Below are 20749 nucleotides of genomic sequence, written 5' to 3' on the forward strand. Positions count from 1 at the left end.
GGGATCTGCCTGCCTCTGCCTCCTGAGTGCTGGGACTAAAGGTGTGAACCACTGGCTGCCCTGCTCTTTTGTTTTGTTTTGTTTTGTTTTGTTTTGTTTTGTTTTGTTTTGTTTTGTTTTGTTTGGATACAGGGTTTCAGTATGTAGCCTGGATGGATGGAACTTGCTAAGTAAACCAGGCTGGACCTCTATCTAGTCCTGCTTCTCTCCTTCTGTGTCCTGATGACCGACATTAAAAGTGCATTGCTACTCCTGGATTTACCTTGCTCCTGAGTTTTTCACTGAGCCTGGGTTAACTTTTTGGTTAGGCCAGCTGACCCGTATACCTCAAGGACCCACTTGTCTCTCCCTTCCTGCTGCTGGAGCAGCAGTGTGTCCTGCTGCACTAGACTTTCCACATGCACACTAGAGATCAAACTCAGGTCCTCATGCCTCTGCAGCAAGTGCTTCGCCCACAGAGGGGTCTCTCTAACCCCCTGAAGCTCTCTCCTGCTGAAGCTCTAAAGCAGTGGTTCCCAACCTGTGGGTCTCGACCCCTAGGATGGAGGTCAAATGACCTTTTCACAAGCGTCTCCTAAGAAGACCACTGGAAAATAGATATTTACATTACAATCCAAAACAATAGCAAAATTATAGTTATAAAGTAGCAACTAAATAATTTTATCGTTGGGGGGGGTCACCACAATTTAATGAATGGTATTAAAGGGTGGCAATGTTAGGAAGGTTGAGAACTTCTGTTCTAAAGCATATGGCTGTCAAACAAGCCAGGCTTCACAACTGAGTTCAGAAACTCAGACCCTGAGGCCAATGAGCTGAGCTATAAGGAGAGTGACTTAGCGAGGCAGGCACTCTATGCTGTTTTTTTTTCCCCTGGCTGTATTCTTTTAAAAATAATTTTTATTTTATATGCACGAGTGTTTGCATGCGTATATGTCTCACATACATGTCTGGTATCTGAGGAGGCCAAAAGATGGCATCAGGTTCCCGTAGAACTGGAGTTACTGATGGTTGTGAGCCACCACATAGGTTCTAAGAACCAAACCTTGGTCCTCTGCAAGAGCAGCAAATGCTTTTAACTGCTTTTTTTTTTTTTTTCAGTCCTGGGGGTGGAACCCAGGACCTCCCATCTGCCAGGCAGCTGCCCCCCAGACTCTGCGTGCATTTTGATGTCAGGGACATACAGATCCATCCATGGGAAAAATGACAGAGTAGGACAGGGTCTCACTTTATAACCAAGTTGTCTTTGAACTGGTGGTCCTCCTGCCTCAGCTTCTCCTGTATTTGGATTACAGATGGGCACTACTAGGCCAGAAGATCCAGCTAATCCAAGTATGGCGTGATCTAGATAACATATATGTATTTTTGAGATAGAGTATCTCTATGTATCCCTGGCTGTTCTGGAACTGCCTATGTAGACCAGGCTGGCCTCAAACTCACCTGGTGATCATTCTGTCTCTGTCTCCTTAGTGCTGAATTAAAGGTGTGTGGGTCATTATGTCCAGCCATCTGAATATTATTATTTCATGTTGAAATGTTTTTTTCTTCTGTTCCCCCATGATGCTTTAGATGTGGACAGTCTGTTAGATCACAAAGATGTAATTCATTTAAAGGATATTTCCTGGGGTTACCTTGGGCCAGCAAATCTTCTAATCCACTAGATTAGACGTCAAAAGTATGAACAGAACTTCCTCATGGAGGTTGTGATCCTGGCTCTTCAGCAAATGCTGGAGCTCTCACACGTGCTCCTCAGGGCTGGCCCGGAGCCCAGCCCTGTGTCTTCATCTGTAACATTTCAATGAGTCAGAGCTTCCGTGATGACAACTCAAGGGTGGAGTGCATGTCTGTCACAAAGGGTGCTTCAGACATCCTGCGATGAAATACTCAAAGTGGATTCAACAAACCCCTGCGCCTCTGCTGGCCTGTCTGTGCATGTGGGGACATTTTACCACCCTCTGCTTCTTTAAAAAATTTTTTATATTTTTCTGAGACAGGACCTCACGTAGCCCAGGCTGACCTCAAATTTATTATGCAGCTGAGGATTCTCTTGAACTTTTTCCTGATGTGCCTACTTCAGCCTCCTGAGCTCTGAGATTACTGGTGTACACCATCACTGTGTAGGTGGGAGAGTGCAAGGACGCCCATTGACAAGGTTTCCTTAGAGATCTAATTGGCCTTTGAGCGAGGCTCACCTACAGAATCTCCCATGGATCTTGAGGGGAATCTTACCAAGGCCAGATGAGGACAGAGCAAGCCTCCTGAAACCTGACATCCCACATGGGCAGGAAAGGGCTCTACTAAAGTTGTAAGTCTTGGTCTGTGTGGGTGGTTCATGGCTGCATGAGTTTGTGCATGGGTGCATGTGTGTGTGTGTGTGTACATGTATTTGGGTGTATGTGTGAGTGTGTGCATTGTGAGTGTATATGTATGTTCTTGTGCATGTCTGTGAGTACTTACAAGTAGGAATGAATGCATGTGCATATGTATATGTATCTGCATATGTGCATGTGTGTTCATGCATGTGTCTGCATGCATGTGTATGTGCATGTGCTTATGTGCATATATGACTGTGTGCAAGTGTCTGCATTCATGTGTGCATGTGTGTGCATGTGTGTGTGTGTGTGTGTGTGTGTGTGTGTGTGTGCTTGTGTGGCAGTTATAGTAAGAACAGCAGCAGAAGTCTGGGGAAGTGAAAGGTCAACTCACTGATCTGGCATTCATTCTGTCATTGCCTTTGTTGGAGAATGACATCCAGTTACTCACGTTCCTGTTTATCACAACTGAAACTGTTTTCCAACACCTGACCCCCAGTGAGGGATACCTAACACCCAGTGGGGTGGGGGACACCTGACACCCAGTAGGGGACATCTTACACCCAGTAATAAAATGTGGCTGATTTCTGTCAAAACTAAGAGGAATTTATTGCCTTGTGTAAAAGGGAATCCAGCTGTGCTGGCTTAAAAACACTACTAGGGCCACAACTCAATTGTCAGTCTCCCTGCGCCCCAGTCTCCAGTTTCCCTCTGCCTGCCTAGCTCATCTCAGGCAGCTGATTCCTATAGCACTGGAATTTCACACCCTGCGGACCTTCAACCTCTACATAAGGTTTTGAATAGTCAGAGAACAGGTTTTGATTGGCTCATCCTAGTCTCACACCCATTCTTAAACCAATCTGTGTGGCCAGGGTTTTAGGGTTGTTTAAGCCTCCTCATGGGTGTGTCCTTAGGAATGTGGGCAGGCTCATCAGATGAGCCATATAGGGATGGCTACCCTAAGAAAGGAACGAGCGGAGGAAACGATGCCAGACAGGCAGAAGAATTCCCATCCATTGTGCCCTGGGTGCCTTATATCACTTCTTTTTCTTGATGCTTCCTTGGTGTCCTGATGGTCTCTTTGTCCTGACTTAGATGGAGTGCCCCCCCCCCCAAACTTCCTGGGCACCATACTGTGCTTGGAGAATGTCTTTGTATCCAGTCTTTACCTTGGAAAGTGCCTTTCTGCAGGATTTCTCTCCCACCATGCACTGGTCATTCACATCTCCAGTCAGGCAGTTTCATCTGTAGAGCTAGAGAAATAAACAACGTAGTTAGTGAAGTGCTGCCACGCAAGCATGAGGACCCGAGTTTGATCCACAGAAGCCACGTAAAAAAGCCAGACCCATTACTAATCCCGGCACTAGGGCATCAGAAAGAACTGGATCCCTGAGACTCACTGAACAGACAGCCCAGCTGATTCGTCCAGTTCCATGTAAAATGTGAGAGACCTTAGGAGAAAATGAGACAGCTAAATGATAGTATTCTGAGGTGTGAGCAATACCTGAGGTGGGCGTCTGGGCAGGACAGCCTTGCGCACATGCACACACACACAAAATAGCATGTACTCACAAAAGCGTTATTTATCAAGTTCAATTTCCACGGACCACAAATCATTGACTCTGTACTAAAACAAACACCAAACAAGTCCTTCCCCAGTTGAGAGTTTGGACAGACGTCACATTCCCTACAGAGCCTGATTCTCCTTTTCTGTTTACAGAAGTCAAAGCTGCCATTGTTCCAGCTGAAGAAAGGTATGACCTAGTTGAGGGCCAGACTTTGACAGTGAACTGTCCCTTCAACATCATGAAGTACGCCAGCAGCCAGAAGGCTTGGCAGAGGCTACCAGCTGGGAAGGAACCCTTGACCCTGGTGGTCACACAGAAGTCCTCTTCAAGACCCAGTGAAGTCCACATGGGGAAGTACATCCTGAAAGATGACCCTACTGAGGCCATGCTACATGTTCAAATGACTGACCTTCAAGTGGCAGACTCCGGATTGTATCGTTGTGTGATTTACCATCCTCCGAACGACCCTGTTCTGCTCTTCCATCCTGTCCGCCTGGTGGTGACCAAGGGTGAGTGACCAGGAAGTGTGTGAGGAGAGTGTAGAGACATGAATGAAGCCATTGGGGTACACTGTGTGAAGGTGTGTCTCAGTATGTTCAATTGTTAATTCTGTACAGCCCTGCTGAATATTGGCAGGATTCTGGTCTTGGCGTTTCTATGGTCCATTGCGAGGTTTTTCTATTTCATAAATATCCAACTATTCCTCACTTGTCTAAGGGAGTCTAGAATTGTATCCAGTTGGCTGTAATAAAGATCTGACAGCCACTGGCTAGACAGGAAGTAGAGGGTGGAACTTCTGGAGAGAGGGATGATGGGAGAAGAAATGAAGTGCAGGAGATTCTCCAGGGACAGGAATGAATAGTCTGACCAGGGCGGAGTAGAGGGGCAGAGTTGGACACATGGCCAGATGTAAGTACCAGGATAAGTGTAGCATAGCTCGGGGACTGCCCTGGCTAGCAGGTCAAAGCTTGAAAATATTAAAAAGCCTGTGGGCCATTATTTATATCTCTGGCAGGGACAAGGTAGTCCCGCTGTGTGGGGCAGTTTTTCTGATTCCTGGAAGCCTGGTTTTCTTCTGGACTCCTCTTGTCTGCCATTCAAGGCTCTTGGCAGGCACCAGGTCCAATAGTAATTAGGGGCTCCTGTGTGCGGATTCCCCTTGGGAATATGATTTAGTGCTATTTCTGAGACTGCTAATTAGAAGTCATGTCCTTAAGAAACCTTTTTTCTTTAACTAACCATTTAGCTTGTTTCTTCAGAACAATGTTGTAGCCAACATTATAAATACAGAACTATACATTTAGAACATTTTCTGATTTAAAAAATAAAATCTGTCTAAGGTCCAGGAAAACCCATGGTGCTATTTTCTTTTCCTTTTCATGAGTCACGTCGGTTCAGGCCACGGCCACCTAACAGGCAATCTCTGGATGCTCCTCAAAGACTGCCAGAGCTTTTAAGGCCACCGTTCCCCTCCCTATGTGCTGCCGATGCCATCTCCCTCACCATCACCATCCAGAGGTGGGAGGGGCCGCGGAGGATGCGCTCAGACTCACACTGATTGCGTTCTATTCTCCAGGCAAGGTTCTAGTTTCAACAGCCGGGGTTGGGACCTTGCCAGTCTCTTGCTCAACTCTGGACAGTCCCTCTTCCAGAGGGGTTTCTCTCTGGAACCTCAGAGTCCTTCTAGAGGGAAGCTTCCTCTGTTTCCCCCCATGACCTCCTATGTGACCTATGGATCCTCCAGGATTTCTGCAGATGGGTGTGGCAACCCTCTGCCCTCATAGGGTAGCGCACTACCCTACGTGCTGTTCATTGGAGGCTTCTTTTAGGTCCGAGAGACTTTTAAGTTTGCTTGTCTGGAAAGTGCCCATCCAGCCTCGCCATGGCAACCTTGGCAGTCTGGCAGATCTCCCTAGGAGACCGTGGATCCCTTTCCCATTTTCTTGTTTCCATATCCAGGTAGATGTGCGTAATGGGTTGCCAAGTTCTCTTTCTCATCCTAACGACCTCACAGTGCTTACCGAAATCTGCTAGATTCTCCTGAACCACAGTGTCATTTAATCGGTGGACATAGATTGCATTGTTGGCAGGCAGAGCCTTCCTTAGGATTCATAGGGAGATCTATAATAAACCAAGGTCGGCCCCTTCATCCACGGATCCACCAGGCTTAATGAAGCGACCTCACTCTCCAGGGCTGGTTCCACCATTCTCCTCCCTGCCTGCCTCTACTCATGCCTATAGGATTAAATCCCCACACTTTCCCGGTCACTCGTGCTCCAACTCTCTCCTGATCCAGGAAACTCTCCAGACTCCCACCCATAATCACCCATGCCACTGGGGTGGTTTTCTGGAGATGAACTTTGCCTTTTTGGTTATATTGACTCGGTGGCTGTAGGATCCAGTCTGAGTGGGATAACAAGAGAGAGACTATGGCCCATAGCTGCTTTGTTGACCATAGCTACTTGGCCATCCATAACAGCTTGACTGCCCACAGATAGGTATTCTGCTGAGAGAAACTTCTCAGATCATTATTAGCCAGCTGTGAGGAGAAATGGCTGGTGGGAGGGTGACCTCAAAGACAGAACCAGGGGATCAGAAATAATAATTATATATGAATGACTGGAAAGTTGGCCTCAGGAGGCCTTGCACAAGCTATGTCTTATGCCAAAGTTGATTAAGAAATACAGTATCAGTTGAGCATGGGAGCCCTCACCATTATTCCCAACACTGGCGAAGACAGAGGCAGGTGGATCTCTATGAGTTCAAGACCAGCCTGGTCTATGTAGTGAGTTCTAGGATAGCCAGAACCACATAGTGAGATCTTGTCTCAAACAAACAAACAACGAACAGTACAGCATCTGTGTGGTTTGCAGGGGAAACAGGAGACATCATGCAAAAAGCTATCATACAACGGGGCAAAGACAACAGGATCAATCAAACAATATTTTACTAGGGGAACACAGGAAGCCTCAAGTGTACCCTTGACCAAGCACTCATCAACCATGGGACCATCAATTCCAGCCTTTTGAGTGGGGATACCCAGGTTGCCAGGAGCTAAAACTTGAAGTCCTTCAAGTCTCTGACCTTAGCCTCAGATCAAACCTTGCCAAGTTTGTTCCTGGGCAAGAACACAGAACTTGTATTCCTTGTGTCTTTTCATCAAGGTCTCTAAGAAAGTCCAGGATCAGTCTGACTCCCAGTAGAATAGGATGGGGGTAGGGTGACTGGCTGCTGGAGGTTACTCCTGTTACCTGGGGGTAACTGTAGTCACTCTGTCCATAGCCAAGACAGGGCTGGCTCTAATTCTCTGTGTTAGATTACTGTTAACTAGTCTCAGCAGACATTTTACTCTCCCATGGTCTTGTAGGCATGATGGTTGGTGGTTGATGTCCACAAGATGGGTAACCAGGCTGATTGCTGTGTGCCAACTAAGCTGCATAGGAGGTCTTAGTGGTGGTGGCAGTGGTGGCTGTAGTATCATAAGCACATGTCATACCCCTGGACAGGCTGGCTATATTCCTGGAGGGAGGAGGGAGGCTGTCCAAAAGAAGTTGCATATGCAGCCTGCACATAAAGCCTGGGTCTCAGGTTCAGACTGGCCTGAGGATGACGTCAGTAGGGTGTCCACTGGTCTCATATATTTGTGGCGCATATAAGTTGGTTGTATGTGCATGTCCTTGAATTGACTGGGCTGTGAACACTGCAGCCCTGCTGGCTTGTGGGTTGTCTGTAGGTACTGCAATCCATGGTTGATATGTTCTCTTCTTAGGAAGCCTCTTGCAATCTACTATCCTCCTCCCAAGATGGCATCAGTGACCCTCCCATGGGCTTCTAAACTATGTATCTTAGGTCTTACTGTAGGCATGAACCACATGAAGACCTTATTTCAAATGCAGACCCTGCCTCAGTAGACCTGAAGTGACACTTGCTAATGAGGAACAAGTCTCCAGGCTCATTTCTGTAGGGATCGTGTACTTACAAGTCCCCACTATGAATTTCTGAATTCTCTGAGGAGGAGGTGGTGCCTTGCTGGGCTCTGCATCCCCAGTGAGTAACAGTGGATNTGTCAGGAATGGACGAGAGGGAAGAAACAGGCCTCCCTAGAACCAGGAGAGTGTGTGCCTAACCCAAGGTGGATCTCAGTCACAATATCGAGTAAAGGACAACTTGAGAGTGACATGACTTACAGAGGTAGCAGGAATGGTATCAGGGAGAGGACGGGGTGGGTGGAGAGTGAGCAGTGGCAGGCAAGAGAATTCTCACAACTCAAATGGCCTGAGAAGTCTCTCCTCATGCCTCTTCCCACACTTCCTCCTTTCCTCCTTTCATTCCCTTTTTACTGCCTCAGACTCAGGATGACTTTACACTATTTCTTTGGATTTTAGCAAAAGAAAAACCTACTTCTTGGATGGCTGCGTTCATTTTCCTCAGCTCCATTTCTCTTCACCTACTCATCTGTCCATCTGTCCATCAATCCATTCATCTATCCCTCCACCTATGCATCCACCCACCAACCCATCTGCCTACCCATCCATTATCTATCTACCCATCCATCTATCTACCTCCTGTGTCTTCTTGCAGGTTCTTCAGATGTGTTCACTCCTGAAATCTTTCCTACTCCAAGGCTGACTGAGCGTCCCATCCTTATTACCACAAAACACTCGCCCAGTGATACAACCACAACCCGATCCCTACCCAAGCCCACTGCTGTTGTTCCCTCTCCTGATCCTGGGGTCACCATCATTAATGGGACAGATGCTGGCAGGTATGTTTTCTTGGCTCCTGGTTTGGACATCCTTTGTTTCTTTGTCCTTGTGTTGAGAGGATGTGGGGATGAGGATGTGGGGTGGGTGTACCATAGTCTGGGTCCTGCAAGGGAGTCTGGTTAACACCTGAAATTGCTCCTATCAGAGGCTGCAGGCCTGGGGTATATCTATTCCTGCATCCAGTCACTGGGTGAGGGAAGCCCTAAGAAATGCATAGGTACATGGAGTCCCACTACCTCACGGGCCCACAGTCTGTGCAAATCCCTGGAAAGAGATAGGTGAAGAGCTGCTGTGAGAGGATATGCCCTGGAGTCCAGTCATGACAATAGCTCAGAGCTCCAGGAAACACAACACAACATTACCAGCTTAGACCTGGGAAGCAGTGCAGTTAGCAAAGGCCAGAAGCAGGGCCTTTCTGGCAGCAGGTTCCTCTGGGGGCTGAGGCTGGGGCTAGGGAGGAACTGTGGCAACCACAAGATGAGAGACAGCAGCNGGCCTCCCTGCATGGGGAGCCTCTCCAGCACTGTCAGCTGCTGACCTTCCCATGTGACCTTGGGACTGTTGTCGCCCTGATAGGGGACAAGGAAGGAGGCTGGAGTGGGTGTCAGCATACAAGGGCATGTTACTCCAGTCCATCACCATTTGCATGACTACATGTACTGCTTTCAAGATTATTGTTTCCATTTATTCTTTACTTGAGCTCAATTCTATTTCCTAGCAATTTCCATGATACCTTCATCCTATCTATCTATCTATCTATCTATCTATCTATCTATCTATCTATCTATCTATCTATCTATCATCTATCAATCATCTATACATAATTCCTATATCTTTATATCTACATATCCATATTGTAGCATGTAGTTTCGACTACCTCACTTTAAGCTCTGGGCAGATGGTGTTATCAGTTGGATTTGCAGATCACACACACACACACACACACACACACACACACACACACACACACAAACACATATTTGCTCATTTTTAACCTGCCTTATGGCTGAGTGGCTAGCTTGCCTCACCCTTCCTTCACTCCTTGCTCGACACTGTAAATCTGTCCTCAGCTTAGTTGCATTTCTAATCTCCAGTTTGCTACCCCAGGCCCAATGATGGACAGGGGTAATAGCCACTCCACTCCAGATCTCACATGGCAGATGGCTCTCTCTCCCCCTGAAACATGGAGAATTCCCTTTCCTCCTTCAGCATCTATTAGCCTGCCTGAGGGAACCAAGAAGTCCAACCTCTTCTGCCCAGCCATTGCTGCTAGCATTGTTATTGATCGATCAAGAACCAGTTGGGAAACAGGACCTTCAGAGTTCATAAGCAGATTCCTGATCAAATCATCAGAACCATCACCTATACTGTATATACTATATATCATATACTATATATCATATACTATATCTCATATACTATATATCATATACTATATGTCATATACTATATATCTATATATACATCTATCTAACCTATATCTCTATATCTACCTAATCTCTGTGTCTATACCTCTACACTTCTATATTTCTATACATCTAATCAGTAGCCATGGTTGGAGCAGACTTGTTGTCTGGACTCAGACCAACAGAACTTTACACTGCTCTGTATAACTGCTCCATATGCTTATTCACTGGGTCATCTTTTCTGTAGTTAGTAAGCAGGTCATTGATCAAGCCATTCCATTCTACTTATTTATTTAGACAAGGTCTCATTCTGTGGTCCATGCTGGCTGCAGATTTGTGATCTTCTGGCCTCAGCCTACTCAGTGCCAAAAGTATGGGCATTAGCTATGTCTGGATTTGTTAGCCTATTAAGTTCTTATATGTAGAGGGTATGAGGGCTTTGTGCTTACATATAAGGATTAGGGAAACCAGTATTGTTAAATATATATTGTTGTCTCTTCAAAGGAAGGGATGAAAAGCCTGTCTTCTACCAGAAATTTGGCAGTGGTGACCTCTGCCCTCACCATCTGTGTGGTTATGTCACACCTACCTGGCTGTCCCCTGCCCTGACCCTGACTTTTATGTTTATCTCAGTCATTCTCTCAAGGTCCTTATCTTGAGCATTGTTTCTCAGTCAATAGAACCCATCTTCATGGAAGATGTCACTGTACTTTGAAAAGAGTTTCAATGTTATCATGTTATTTAAGCTTTGTTGTATACACAGGATTGAGTTAATTACAATCAGGGATCTCTTTTTCCTAAATTGTGCTATAGTTAAGTATGCCTGAAATAAACTTCTCAGGGTCAGACCCTAGAAGTTTCAACTAACACCAGCTACTAAATTTGGTAGATCAAGATTTATTTCTTGCCTCATGCAGATGGACGCTCTGCTGGCCACGGAATTTTCAGAGATGCCCCACCCCCATCCACACAATTATTTGTCATTAATACTCCATGTCGCTTTTGTCTGATTCATTGTCATGTGCTCCTTTTGTCTCTGTGTCCCATCATGCAGAGTCTGTCTGCATCCTCATCTGCTTCCCTACCTGTCCAGGTTCAGTCAGGGCTCTCTCCTCTCTGTGTGTCTCCTCCTTACATCTATTGCTCTCTACCTGGATCTGGGAGAAATATTTTGCTAAACTCATGACAAATCCAAAGAGGGCTTGTCAGTGAGGTTGGGTCCTTCCTGGTTTCTGGATGGGGAAATGAAGCTAAAGATTCAGTGACTGTCCCCAGAAGAGGGTCAGAGTGCTGACCGCACAGATCACATTCCCTAGATGTGGCTTCATTCATTCCACAGAGAAGGCCAGGATGCTGGGTTAGCCCTTCCTCCTTTATGCGTCTCCTGAACCTGAGCTCTATACTCCACTGCACGCATGTCTAATTGGTTATTCTAGGAAGTGACCCTCTGAATGGCACAGGGCCAGAGGCTGTGGGGAAGCTGCAGGAAGAACCTAGGTTGAAAAGATTGTGTCGGAAGAATGTTCTACACCATGGTTTGGATGCCCATTGTACCAACCTTCAACCCCCTTGCTCCACAGTGTCTTCACATCCGACGTTACTATTTCAGTCATCTGTGGACTCCTCAGCAAGAGCCTGGTTTTCATCGTCTTATTCGTTGTCACGAAGAGGTCATTTGGATGACAGAACTTGAAGCTATACAATAGTGACCGTCAGCGGTGTCTATTTCACAGGAGGAGCTGAGTTGGTAGGACTGAGGAGGAACAATGACATGAATTGAACCTGTAATCACGGGTGACATCTAAGGCTCAGGATATCCTCAGCTAACCCTGCCCACTCTCCTCATTTTATCCATCATCTTGGGGATGTGCTCTGTACCCTCAGAAAAGGGGAAACCATTCCCAGCACACTCTGGCCATTCCCCCTAAGTAGGTGGGTTGGCCTGAAATAAAGAGAAAACCCAGAGCTTCTTCTCCCTGTCTCTTTTTGTGGGAGTCAAGAAGATTACAGGTCACCACTGATATCTCTTCACTTCTTGTCCTTCTCCTGGATTATACAATTCTAGTCATCTTGGCAAGGCCCTTGCTCATGAAGCAGCCTGCCCTCCTGCCTCTGGGGCCTTCCTCTCTGGGAGTCAGACATTCAGATTTCTACCTTCATCTGTGGTCCTCTGAACACTCAACCGTGGACCAAGAAGACGTGATCCTTCCTTGACAATAATGCAACTGGGAGAGAGAAATTAAGTTAAGCTGGAGGCTGTTGCCTGGGAAACACTTGGAAGAGATCGTATCCGTGGTATTGGATCAGTACATGACATCAATATGCTGTGTGTGCTTTATTACTGACTCCTCAGTGCATAAGGGTTAAAGTGTACGCGACCAGAGTAAGGCCACAGGAGTAGCAGGCCATCACCTCCTGGCAGGAATGAAGTGTAGAGAGTTCCCTTGCTCTAGGGCTATAGAGGCAGGGAGATGGGGAGCCAGGCTCTGCTGTTAGCTGAATGCCTTTTTGCCTGGACTGAGACAGGGACTGTCATGGCAGGGGGGCAGGATCCTATCTCAGACTGCCCCGGTGTGCCTCTACCTCCCACTCACCTTGCTTCACCTCTCAGTTTCAGCCTGGGTACCCTGTGGCTCCAGTGCTTTCTCTAGGACACAATTGCATTTGCTTGTTTCCACCTCTTTGGGCATTACAGACATTGATCCCAGGGGGGTGGGGAAGGACGGTACATCACTTCCTTCTACTTCAGCAGTGGCTGGAACCAACTTCATCTTAAGGTTCCCAAGAGCAAACACATCACCACAAAGCATCCAACTCACTTGATCTCACCCAGAAGGCTGAGGAGTGGCTGAACCACTCATCTCATGTCAGGAAAGCACATTCCTTTCAGGGAGACTTTCCTGTCCTCCTCCTGTGAAGATCCCAGGTCTTAAGGTGTGCGTCTGTCCCATAAGGACGGTTCACTGTGAACATGGATCTCTGTGTAACTCCATCCTGGGGTGGCATTGTTGAGGCACAGGGTATTTCCAGCCCCACAGTCTCCAGTCTGCTGGGAGAGGCCTCAGTGGACTTCACTTATGTTGGCACTCTGGAACACGTCTTTGGAGGACTGATACAGGCGATATTCATCTCAGTATGTTTGTTTTCTGACTGAAGAATCAAGCAGGGGTTTATAGCCCAGTGGCTAAAATGCTTCCCAAGAAAGCCTGGGGACCAGAGTTCAAGTCATTAGAGCAATGTAAAAAAGCTGCTTAGGGTGGGCCATACCTATAATCTCAGTACTGGGAAAGCCGAGACAGCCAGTTCCCTGGGGCTTAGTGACCAGTTAGAGACCCTCTTCTGGTCAGTGGGAGACCTTGTTTCAAAAACAACAAAACAACAACAATAACAATACAGAGAGAGAGAGAGAGAGAGAGAGAGAGAGAGAGAGAGAGAGAGAGAGAGAGAGAGAAGTTGTATGATAACTGTCATAGTTCTTAGGTTATTCAATTTGTAATAGTCCAGAAGCCACCCTGGAAGGGAGCCTCGGTTGAAGAATTGTCCCCTGCGGGCATGCCTTTGCTGTTAATTGTGGTGGGAGAGTCCTCCCTGTATATGGCTGGTACCACTTCATACACTGGGCCCCCACTGTGTATAAGAATAAGGAAGCCTAGTTGATCAGAAACAGGCAGACCCCAAGGGTCCAGTTTATCCTCTACTCTTGACTGTGGATATGATGTGACTAGTGCTTAAGTTCCTGCCCCGACTTCTCCACAATAATGGACTGTGACCTGTGTTGTTGTTGTTGTTGTTGTTGTTGTTGTTGTTGTATTTGGGAGGTGGGGTCAGAGTGCTTTCCCAGGGCATCAGAATAAAACTGGAACAATGGCACATGTCTGTGATCCCAGCACTTGGGGGACTGAGGCAAAGGGCCTGAGGATTCAAGGACAGTTTGGACTTTGTTGTGAAACCCCATCCCAAACCGAATAAATAAATAAAATGAAAGCAGTTGAGATCCGATGACTGTGGTGACTGTTCTAGGGGCATGCAGTGTCTGTGTCCTGAGGTAGCTGGCCGTTGGATTCTCAGGCCAGAATCACCTAGGCTGCTCGTTAAAATGCAGATTCCCCCGGTCCTTCTGCAGGCCTGTGAATTCAGGGCCTCTGAGGGTGGAACCCAGCTGTGACTGTGCATGCCTGGCTTCCTGAGTGATCCAGTCATGTGGCCTCACTGAGGACTATGGGGACCATGAGATGGAAGATGAGTCAAAGGCTGAGGAGAGGCCTCTGTTGGTAAAGTGCGTGTCACAACAGCACAAGGACCCGATTCCCAGAAGCCACCTACAAAATACCAGATGTGGTGATGTACACGCATCATCCAGCCCTCAGGAGTCAGCAATAGGCAGCCTAGCCAATGAGAGATGCTGTGTCAGAAAAACGAGGTGAATGATGTCTAATAATGACATCAGCTTGTCTCTCCTGCCTTTGGGAGGTGAGCAAATCCGAGTGTTCAGCCTCCTTTACTTGGGGAGGACGGTGTGAGGAGTCATGGATATGACAATGGTCTGGTATCCAGAGGCAGTGAGGGGAACAGTGTAGGGACCTCAGGTGCGGCAGAGAACGGCAGCCAGCCACAGAGCGTTTCTCAACAGATTGTGGCATCAAAGGAGGAAGGAGGGTGTCACAAACATGGGGTTCTCTCCTTTTCCCCCTTCTGTGTCTCCTGAGGCAGCTTCCTCTTGTCACATTTCCCTTGGGGGTTTCTCAATGGGACAAAACAGCGGAACCTGTGAGGACAGAAGCTGGTCAGCTTCTATGTGGGGCAGCATGTTCCAGCAACTGTCAGTAGTTTGGCCACTTGCCTCGGGCCATTGGCAGTTAACACACCCAGGAAGGAGCTTCATACGGAGGAGGCAGGGACCTGGGGGATGTCACCACTGCTGCTATGGCTGGGGCTGATGCTCTGTGTCTCCGGTAAGGAGAGGCAGATGAGGAAGCTAGAGGACAGGGTGCCAGCAGGAGGGATGGAGCTCGCCGAGGGGAGGTAGCTGCTAAAAGTGTACTTTTGTTCCTCAAGATAGCCTGGGAGGAGACCAGGGTATATGTTAGAGACGGGTCCATACTGAGGAAGAAATGGACAGAGACATTGGTGATCCCTCCCGATGTAGCAGGGAGTGGGCTGTGAAACAAGTTGGAGGTTCTTCTTGGCCATATGGAAGTAGAGAAAGTTATGTGGTGGTAACCAGGCAGCCCCCTTGTGCTGCGTTGATACTCACCTAGAAGTAAAACCAGGGAGGCAAATCTCCCTTAAAGGAACAATCAACCACAGAGCAACATAAAGGCAGGTAAAGAACGATATCCCCCAAATTAACCAACAGGTTGATGGAAAGCTCATGCCTTAGTATTTCACGCACAGTAAGTACATCATAAAAAATATATATATATATGTCATGGTGGTAGTCGTGTAACCTACTACCCACCCATGGCAAGAAAGACAGACCAAGAAGGAAAAAAAGATTAGTGCAGTTGGCACTGTCTGGTGGATGCCCCCCTTAGACAGATGGACAGGGGTTGAAGGGGGTTTCTACTTAAGGAATGAACAGAAAGTGCTGTGTGCCAGGCAGCAATGGCCATGTCTGGGCCACCAGAAGTACAACAGAAAACAATAGAGAGCTGGGACGTGCTGGACATAGTGGGACATGCCTGTCATCCCAGCAGTCGGGAGGCTGAGGCAGGACTGTGGGGAGTCTGAAGCAGTCTATGCTATATGATGAGTTCGGATCAGCCTGGGTTGCCAAGTGAGACCCTGGAATGATGCACTGGGAGGGAGGGAGGGAGGGAGGGAGGGAGGGAGGGAAAAACACAGACACATAGAGACACACAGCAGAGAGAGGTAGGGGAGAGGTACAAGAGAAAGATAGAGAGGCAGAGAGACAGACAGAGATGGGAGAGAGGAACAGAGAGACAGACAGAGAGGTGGGAAAGAAAGAAAGAAAAAAAGGAAAGAGAGAGACACACAGAGAGAGACTCACATGGAGAGACACAGAGACAGAGAGACAGGAGAGACAGACAGGAAGAGATAGAGAGACAGAGAGAGACAGAGAAAGACACAGAGAGAGAGAGAGAGAGAGAGAGAGAGAGAGAGAGAGAGAGAGAGAGAGAGAGAGAGAGAGGGAGGGAGGGAGAGAAAGGCAGGAAGAAGGCAGACGGTGGGTGGCTGCCTGCACATGCACACACATTTCTAGAATTAGAAATGGTGATGTAATTTGGTAAAGACCTTTTGTAATCATTCAATATAAAAACTTTCCACTCTACAAGATGCAGACTGAGTATTTCCTGCAAACACACAGCCTAGATCCAATCACCTGCTCTGGATATTTGGCCTGACTTACTGATGTAGACACACATAAAGCAAGCCAGAGCTCTGGAATAGTTACAGCGCTCCTAGATTCCCCTGCCATGCTTGCTGGGGTCATGAGTGTCCCACCAATGTGTGGCTGACTAGGGAGGCAAGTTGGCTCCATGAAACACATATCTCCTATTCCAGGGCTCCAAGCTGGAGATGAGGAAGAACACAAGTGTATTCTGGAGGGGCAGAACCTGACCCTGACTTGTCCTTACAACATCATGCTATACTCATTGAGCCTGAAGGCCTGGCAGCGGGTCAGAAGCCAGGGTTCTCCAGAGACTCTGGTGCTCACAAACACCAGAAAGGCAGACTTCAACGTGGCCCGGGCTGGGAGGTACTTGCTGGAGGATTATCCCACGGAATCCGTCGTCAAGGTCACGGTGACTGGGCTACAGAGGCAAGATGTGGGGCTGTATCAATGTGTGGTCTACCTCTCTCCTGACAATGTTGTCATTCTATATCAGCGGATACGGCTGGTATGGTGTCAAGGTGAGCTCCGGTGTCAAGGTGAGCTCCAGTGTCAAGGTGAGCTCCGGTGGACGTTCGGATGGAGTCTCTTCCTGCTCAATAGTGGGCAGGGACTTCATCTTCCAGGAGGAGCTACTTTAAGGAGGCAGCTCAGGGTAATGGGGGAGAATTCTAGATCTTTCCTTCTTCCATAGTGTGACACCAGGAAAGTCACATTCTCTGTGTCTTATTTGTTTGTTTGTTTGTTTGTTTATTGTCTGTAAGACAAGGACGTTGGATGTGGTGAACTCAAAAGCCATCTACTTCCATGTCAGGAAATCTGCTTGAGAAGCCGGTAACCGCCACAAGCCTGCCACGAGCCACGCCTGCAGCTGATTACTTTTCCCACTGCCTCTCTGTGTCAGGAGGACTCAGGAATGCAGTCATTCACTGTGCTCCCCTGCAGATCATCGAGCTGCTAGGACCCCCACAGGCCCGCCCCTCTCAAAAGTCCCTGGTACAACTGTGAAAAGGCCTAGTTTGAACAATAGGATAGTTGTTTATTAAGATTTTAGGGTTTTTTATTTGCCAAAGATATTATTTTTATTTTCATTTAAAGCTATACATGTATGTGTGTGTGTGTGTGTGTGTGTGTGTATGACATCATATTACATAATAAGACAAAAGAAAAACTATCTCTGAGTTGGACATGTCAACCCAACAGGAGGAAGAGTCCCAAGAGCAGGCACAAGAGTCAGAGATCCAACCGTTCCCTTTCGTAGATTTGACTTGTGGTTTATAATGAAGACATGGAGACCCCTATATCGTTTAAAGCTGTTGCCTTTTATTGGGCAGTCTCACAGCTAGCTCTCTAACTTAACCTTGGCTTCTCCGCCATCCTGTCTCCCCTTGTGGTTCTCACTGCCTGCTTACAGCTCCATTCCATCTTCGTTCCATTGTTTCCATCATTCCATGCTTCTCCTGAATCGGCTTCCTCTGCTTGCAGCTCCTGCAACTCTTCTCTCTGCCCCGAAGCCCCGCCCCCACACTTCCTGCCCCAGGTCCAGTGGTCAGCTCTTGATTATAGGAAACCATATTCCAGCCAGGCGTGGTGGCGCACGCCTTTAATCCTAGCACTCGGGAGGCAGAGGCAGGCAGATTTCTGAGTTGGAGGCCAGCCTGGTCTACAGAGTGAGTTCCAGGACAGCCAGGGCTATACAGAGAAATCCTGTCTCGGAAAAAAAAAAAAAAGGAAGGAAGGAAGGAAGGAAGGAAGGAAGGAAGGAAAAAAGGGAAGGGGAGGGGAAAGGAGGGAAGGAAGGAAGAAGAAAGGGAAGGAAGGAGGGAGGAAAGGAAGAAAGAAGACCCCCCACATGGTTGCATTATAAAAGCTGTGAGGTTTTTTTGTTTGTTTGTTTGTTTTTTTTTTTTTTTAGTTACAAGAGACAGAAGGGAAAATCTATTCATTTCAAGGAAATCCTAACTTAAGCTTCAGAGAGCCATAAGCACTTGAAACTCATGAACTGATCTTGGTCAGCAAGGCCAGTCTCTGTCAGGAGCTGACATGTGTTCTTGCACTGGTCATCTTGTAGATGAATTACTTCTCCAAATTCTGGATGTTCAGTTACGATTATAATGCAGGCAAGTTTTCTTAAATTCCTTCAGTAATTTCTTTTAATCATAATCATCAGAGATCCAAGTGTCTTCCTGCCATTTTTTGTTGAATTCTTATATGGATATAAATCTCTGTGGGAACAGGAAGTAGGTTATCACCCTTTCTTGCATCAGCAAAGGGGTAAAAGAATTGGAGTTTCTGGATAATAGACATACAATGTGATTCCTTTTGCTTAGAGGATACGCCTTGCAGAATGCGGCTGCAGAAGTAGGCAGGCAGTGTGTGGGGTGTGGGGCCAGGATTAGAGATTGAGTAGATGGAAGTGAGGAGGTTCAAAGGAGAGGCAACTGAGTCAGTAGATTCTCAGTGACTGTGGCCTGAAACATTTCAAGTATATGCATTTTGAAATAAAGGATGGTCAGCCAGACCTTGGCCTTTTAAACTAGACTAGCCCTAAGACTCAAGACTAATAATAAATTAAATTTAAATGGATGTATTTGCATCATATGAGCATTGCTTTTAATGCACTTCCAATGTGTAAATATGAAAATGATTTAACCAATCAGTACCACTTACAAATTCACTCTCCCTTAATAAAGACCACTCCTTGCAGGCTCCTGGGAGTGCTTTTGGTTTGGCATGATTTCTGGCTGTTGCTGCTGACAGCCCATCTGTTCTTCACCTGAATTTTCTTTAGGTTTACATAACTCATTTCTTCTTCTTCTTCTTCTTCTTCTTCTTCTTCTTCTTCTTCTTCTTCTTCTTCTTCTTCTTCTTCTTNAGGGGAGGGGAGGGGAGGGAAGGGAAGGGAAGGGAAGAGAAGGGAAGGGAAGGGAAGGGAAGGGAAGGAAAACACAGGAACACACCTTCACACAGTGTAAGAGAAGTTCCCACAGTCAAGAGTCCCATTAAAAATACTAAGCCAATAGCTATAATATATATGCAAAGAACGGTAGATCTCTGTAGGCCTTGTGCTTGCTGCTTCAGTCTCTGAGGGTTCCTAAGTGCCTTGCTTAGTTAATTTAAAGAGCTGTGTCCTCATGGTGTCTTCAATGCCCTCTGGCTCTTACAATCTTTCCATCTCTTCTTCTGAAGGATTTTCTGAGCTCAGAGGGGAAGGATTTGATGAAAACCTCCAGTTCAGACTCTCTGTCTGTCTCCATAATGTCTGGCTGTGGTCTCTGCATCTATTCCCATCTGCCGCCAGAGGAAACCTCTCTGAGGACAGCTGGACAAAGCACTGCTGCTCTCTGAGTATAACTGAGTAGCTTTAGGAATCATTTTATTGATTTTTTAAAAAGATTACTTACTGGTTTTACGCTAGGTCTCTGGGCTGTCTAGTCTCTGGTTGTTGGTTCGCCACTGCTTCCTTCTCTTGTAGTGTGGGTTTCAGTTCAAGCCAAGACAGTGGTTGGCTACTCTCACAAGTTCTGTGTCGCCATTGGCTTAGCATATTTTGCAGGCAGGACAGATTATAGGTCAAAGGTTTCTGGGCTGGCTTGGCGTCCACATTTCTCTTTCAGTAGCCCGCAGAGAAGCTTCCCAAACTAAAGACACTAGAACCTAAGGGTGAGATCTGCATGGAGGCGCCAGGTTGACTGCATGTTCAGTGAGTTGTGTGGATGCTGCCCTCAGTAATAGAGCCCTGATGTCAACTTGCAGAGAACAACCTTTTGTCTAGGTTGTGTGGAGATTTCCATGGGACCCCCTTGGTCAACAGCTCAATTGAATATAACCTAATACCACTACTAGAAGCCTTGCCTAGCTATAAGAGATGACCAGTTCATTTAATTTTAAAATGTATATATGTATGTATGTGTGTGTATGTATGTAGTATATATGTATATGAGTGTTTTGTCTGTATGTATGCCCATATACCATGTGTGTGCAGTGCCCCGGGGAGCTAGATAGTTAGATAGTTAGATAGTTGGTTCTCTGAGAGAGCAGCCAGTATTATTCACACTGAGCGGCTCCTTCCTCCTCTCCTGCACACTCCTTGAACCCAACTGCAGCTTCTGTCCCATGGCAGCTCTCTTTCTCCCCTCCCCAATCTCCTCTCTCTAAGCCCATAAAAACCCAACCCCACCTATCTCTCTTGTGCCCAGTTATTGGCTGCCAGTATATTTATTCACCAATCAGAATTAACTTGGGGGCAGGGATCCAGGGGCTATGTGCAGACTCTAGATCTTGGGGGGGGGGGCAGCACTTAGCATTACAATAAACATAAAAAGACAAAACCTCAACACTGCCT

The 20749-nt window shown here is 47.0% G+C and overlaps 2 protein-coding genes across 2 annotated transcripts in view; both read left to right on the forward strand.

Annotated features, from left to right (window-relative positions):
* The first annotated feature begins 4031 nt into the window (after window positions 1-4031).
* LOC110335952 (triggering receptor expressed on myeloid cells 1-like) lies at window positions 4032-11732 on the forward strand. Its single transcript, XM_021218399.1, has 3 exons — window positions 4032-4386; window positions 8459-8642; window positions 11630-11732. Exons 1-3 carry the CDS (start codon window positions 4116-4118, stop codon window positions 11730-11732), a joined length of 558 nt encoding a protein of 185 aa, XP_021074058.1. The 5' UTR covers window positions 4032-4115.
* A 3109-nt stretch (window positions 11733-14841) lies between these two features.
* Window positions 14842-20749, forward strand: part of LOC110335906 (triggering receptor expressed on myeloid cells 3) — a 9982-nt gene continuing 4074 nt past the window's right edge. Inside the window, exons 1-2 of the mRNA XM_021218340.1 lie at window positions 14842-15001; window positions 16575-16925. Of these exons, the coding sequence (XP_021073999.1) occupies window positions 14956-15001; window positions 16575-16925 (397 nt within the window). The 5' untranslated portion in view covers window positions 14842-14955. The remainder of the gene's footprint in view (window positions 15002-16574; window positions 16926-20749) is intronic.

Source organism: Mus pahari, chromosome 18, assembly GCF_900095145.1.
Source record: "Mus pahari chromosome 18, PAHARI_EIJ_v1.1, whole genome shotgun sequence".
Classification (NCBI taxonomy): Eukaryota; Metazoa; Chordata; class Mammalia; order Rodentia; family Muridae; genus Mus; species Mus pahari.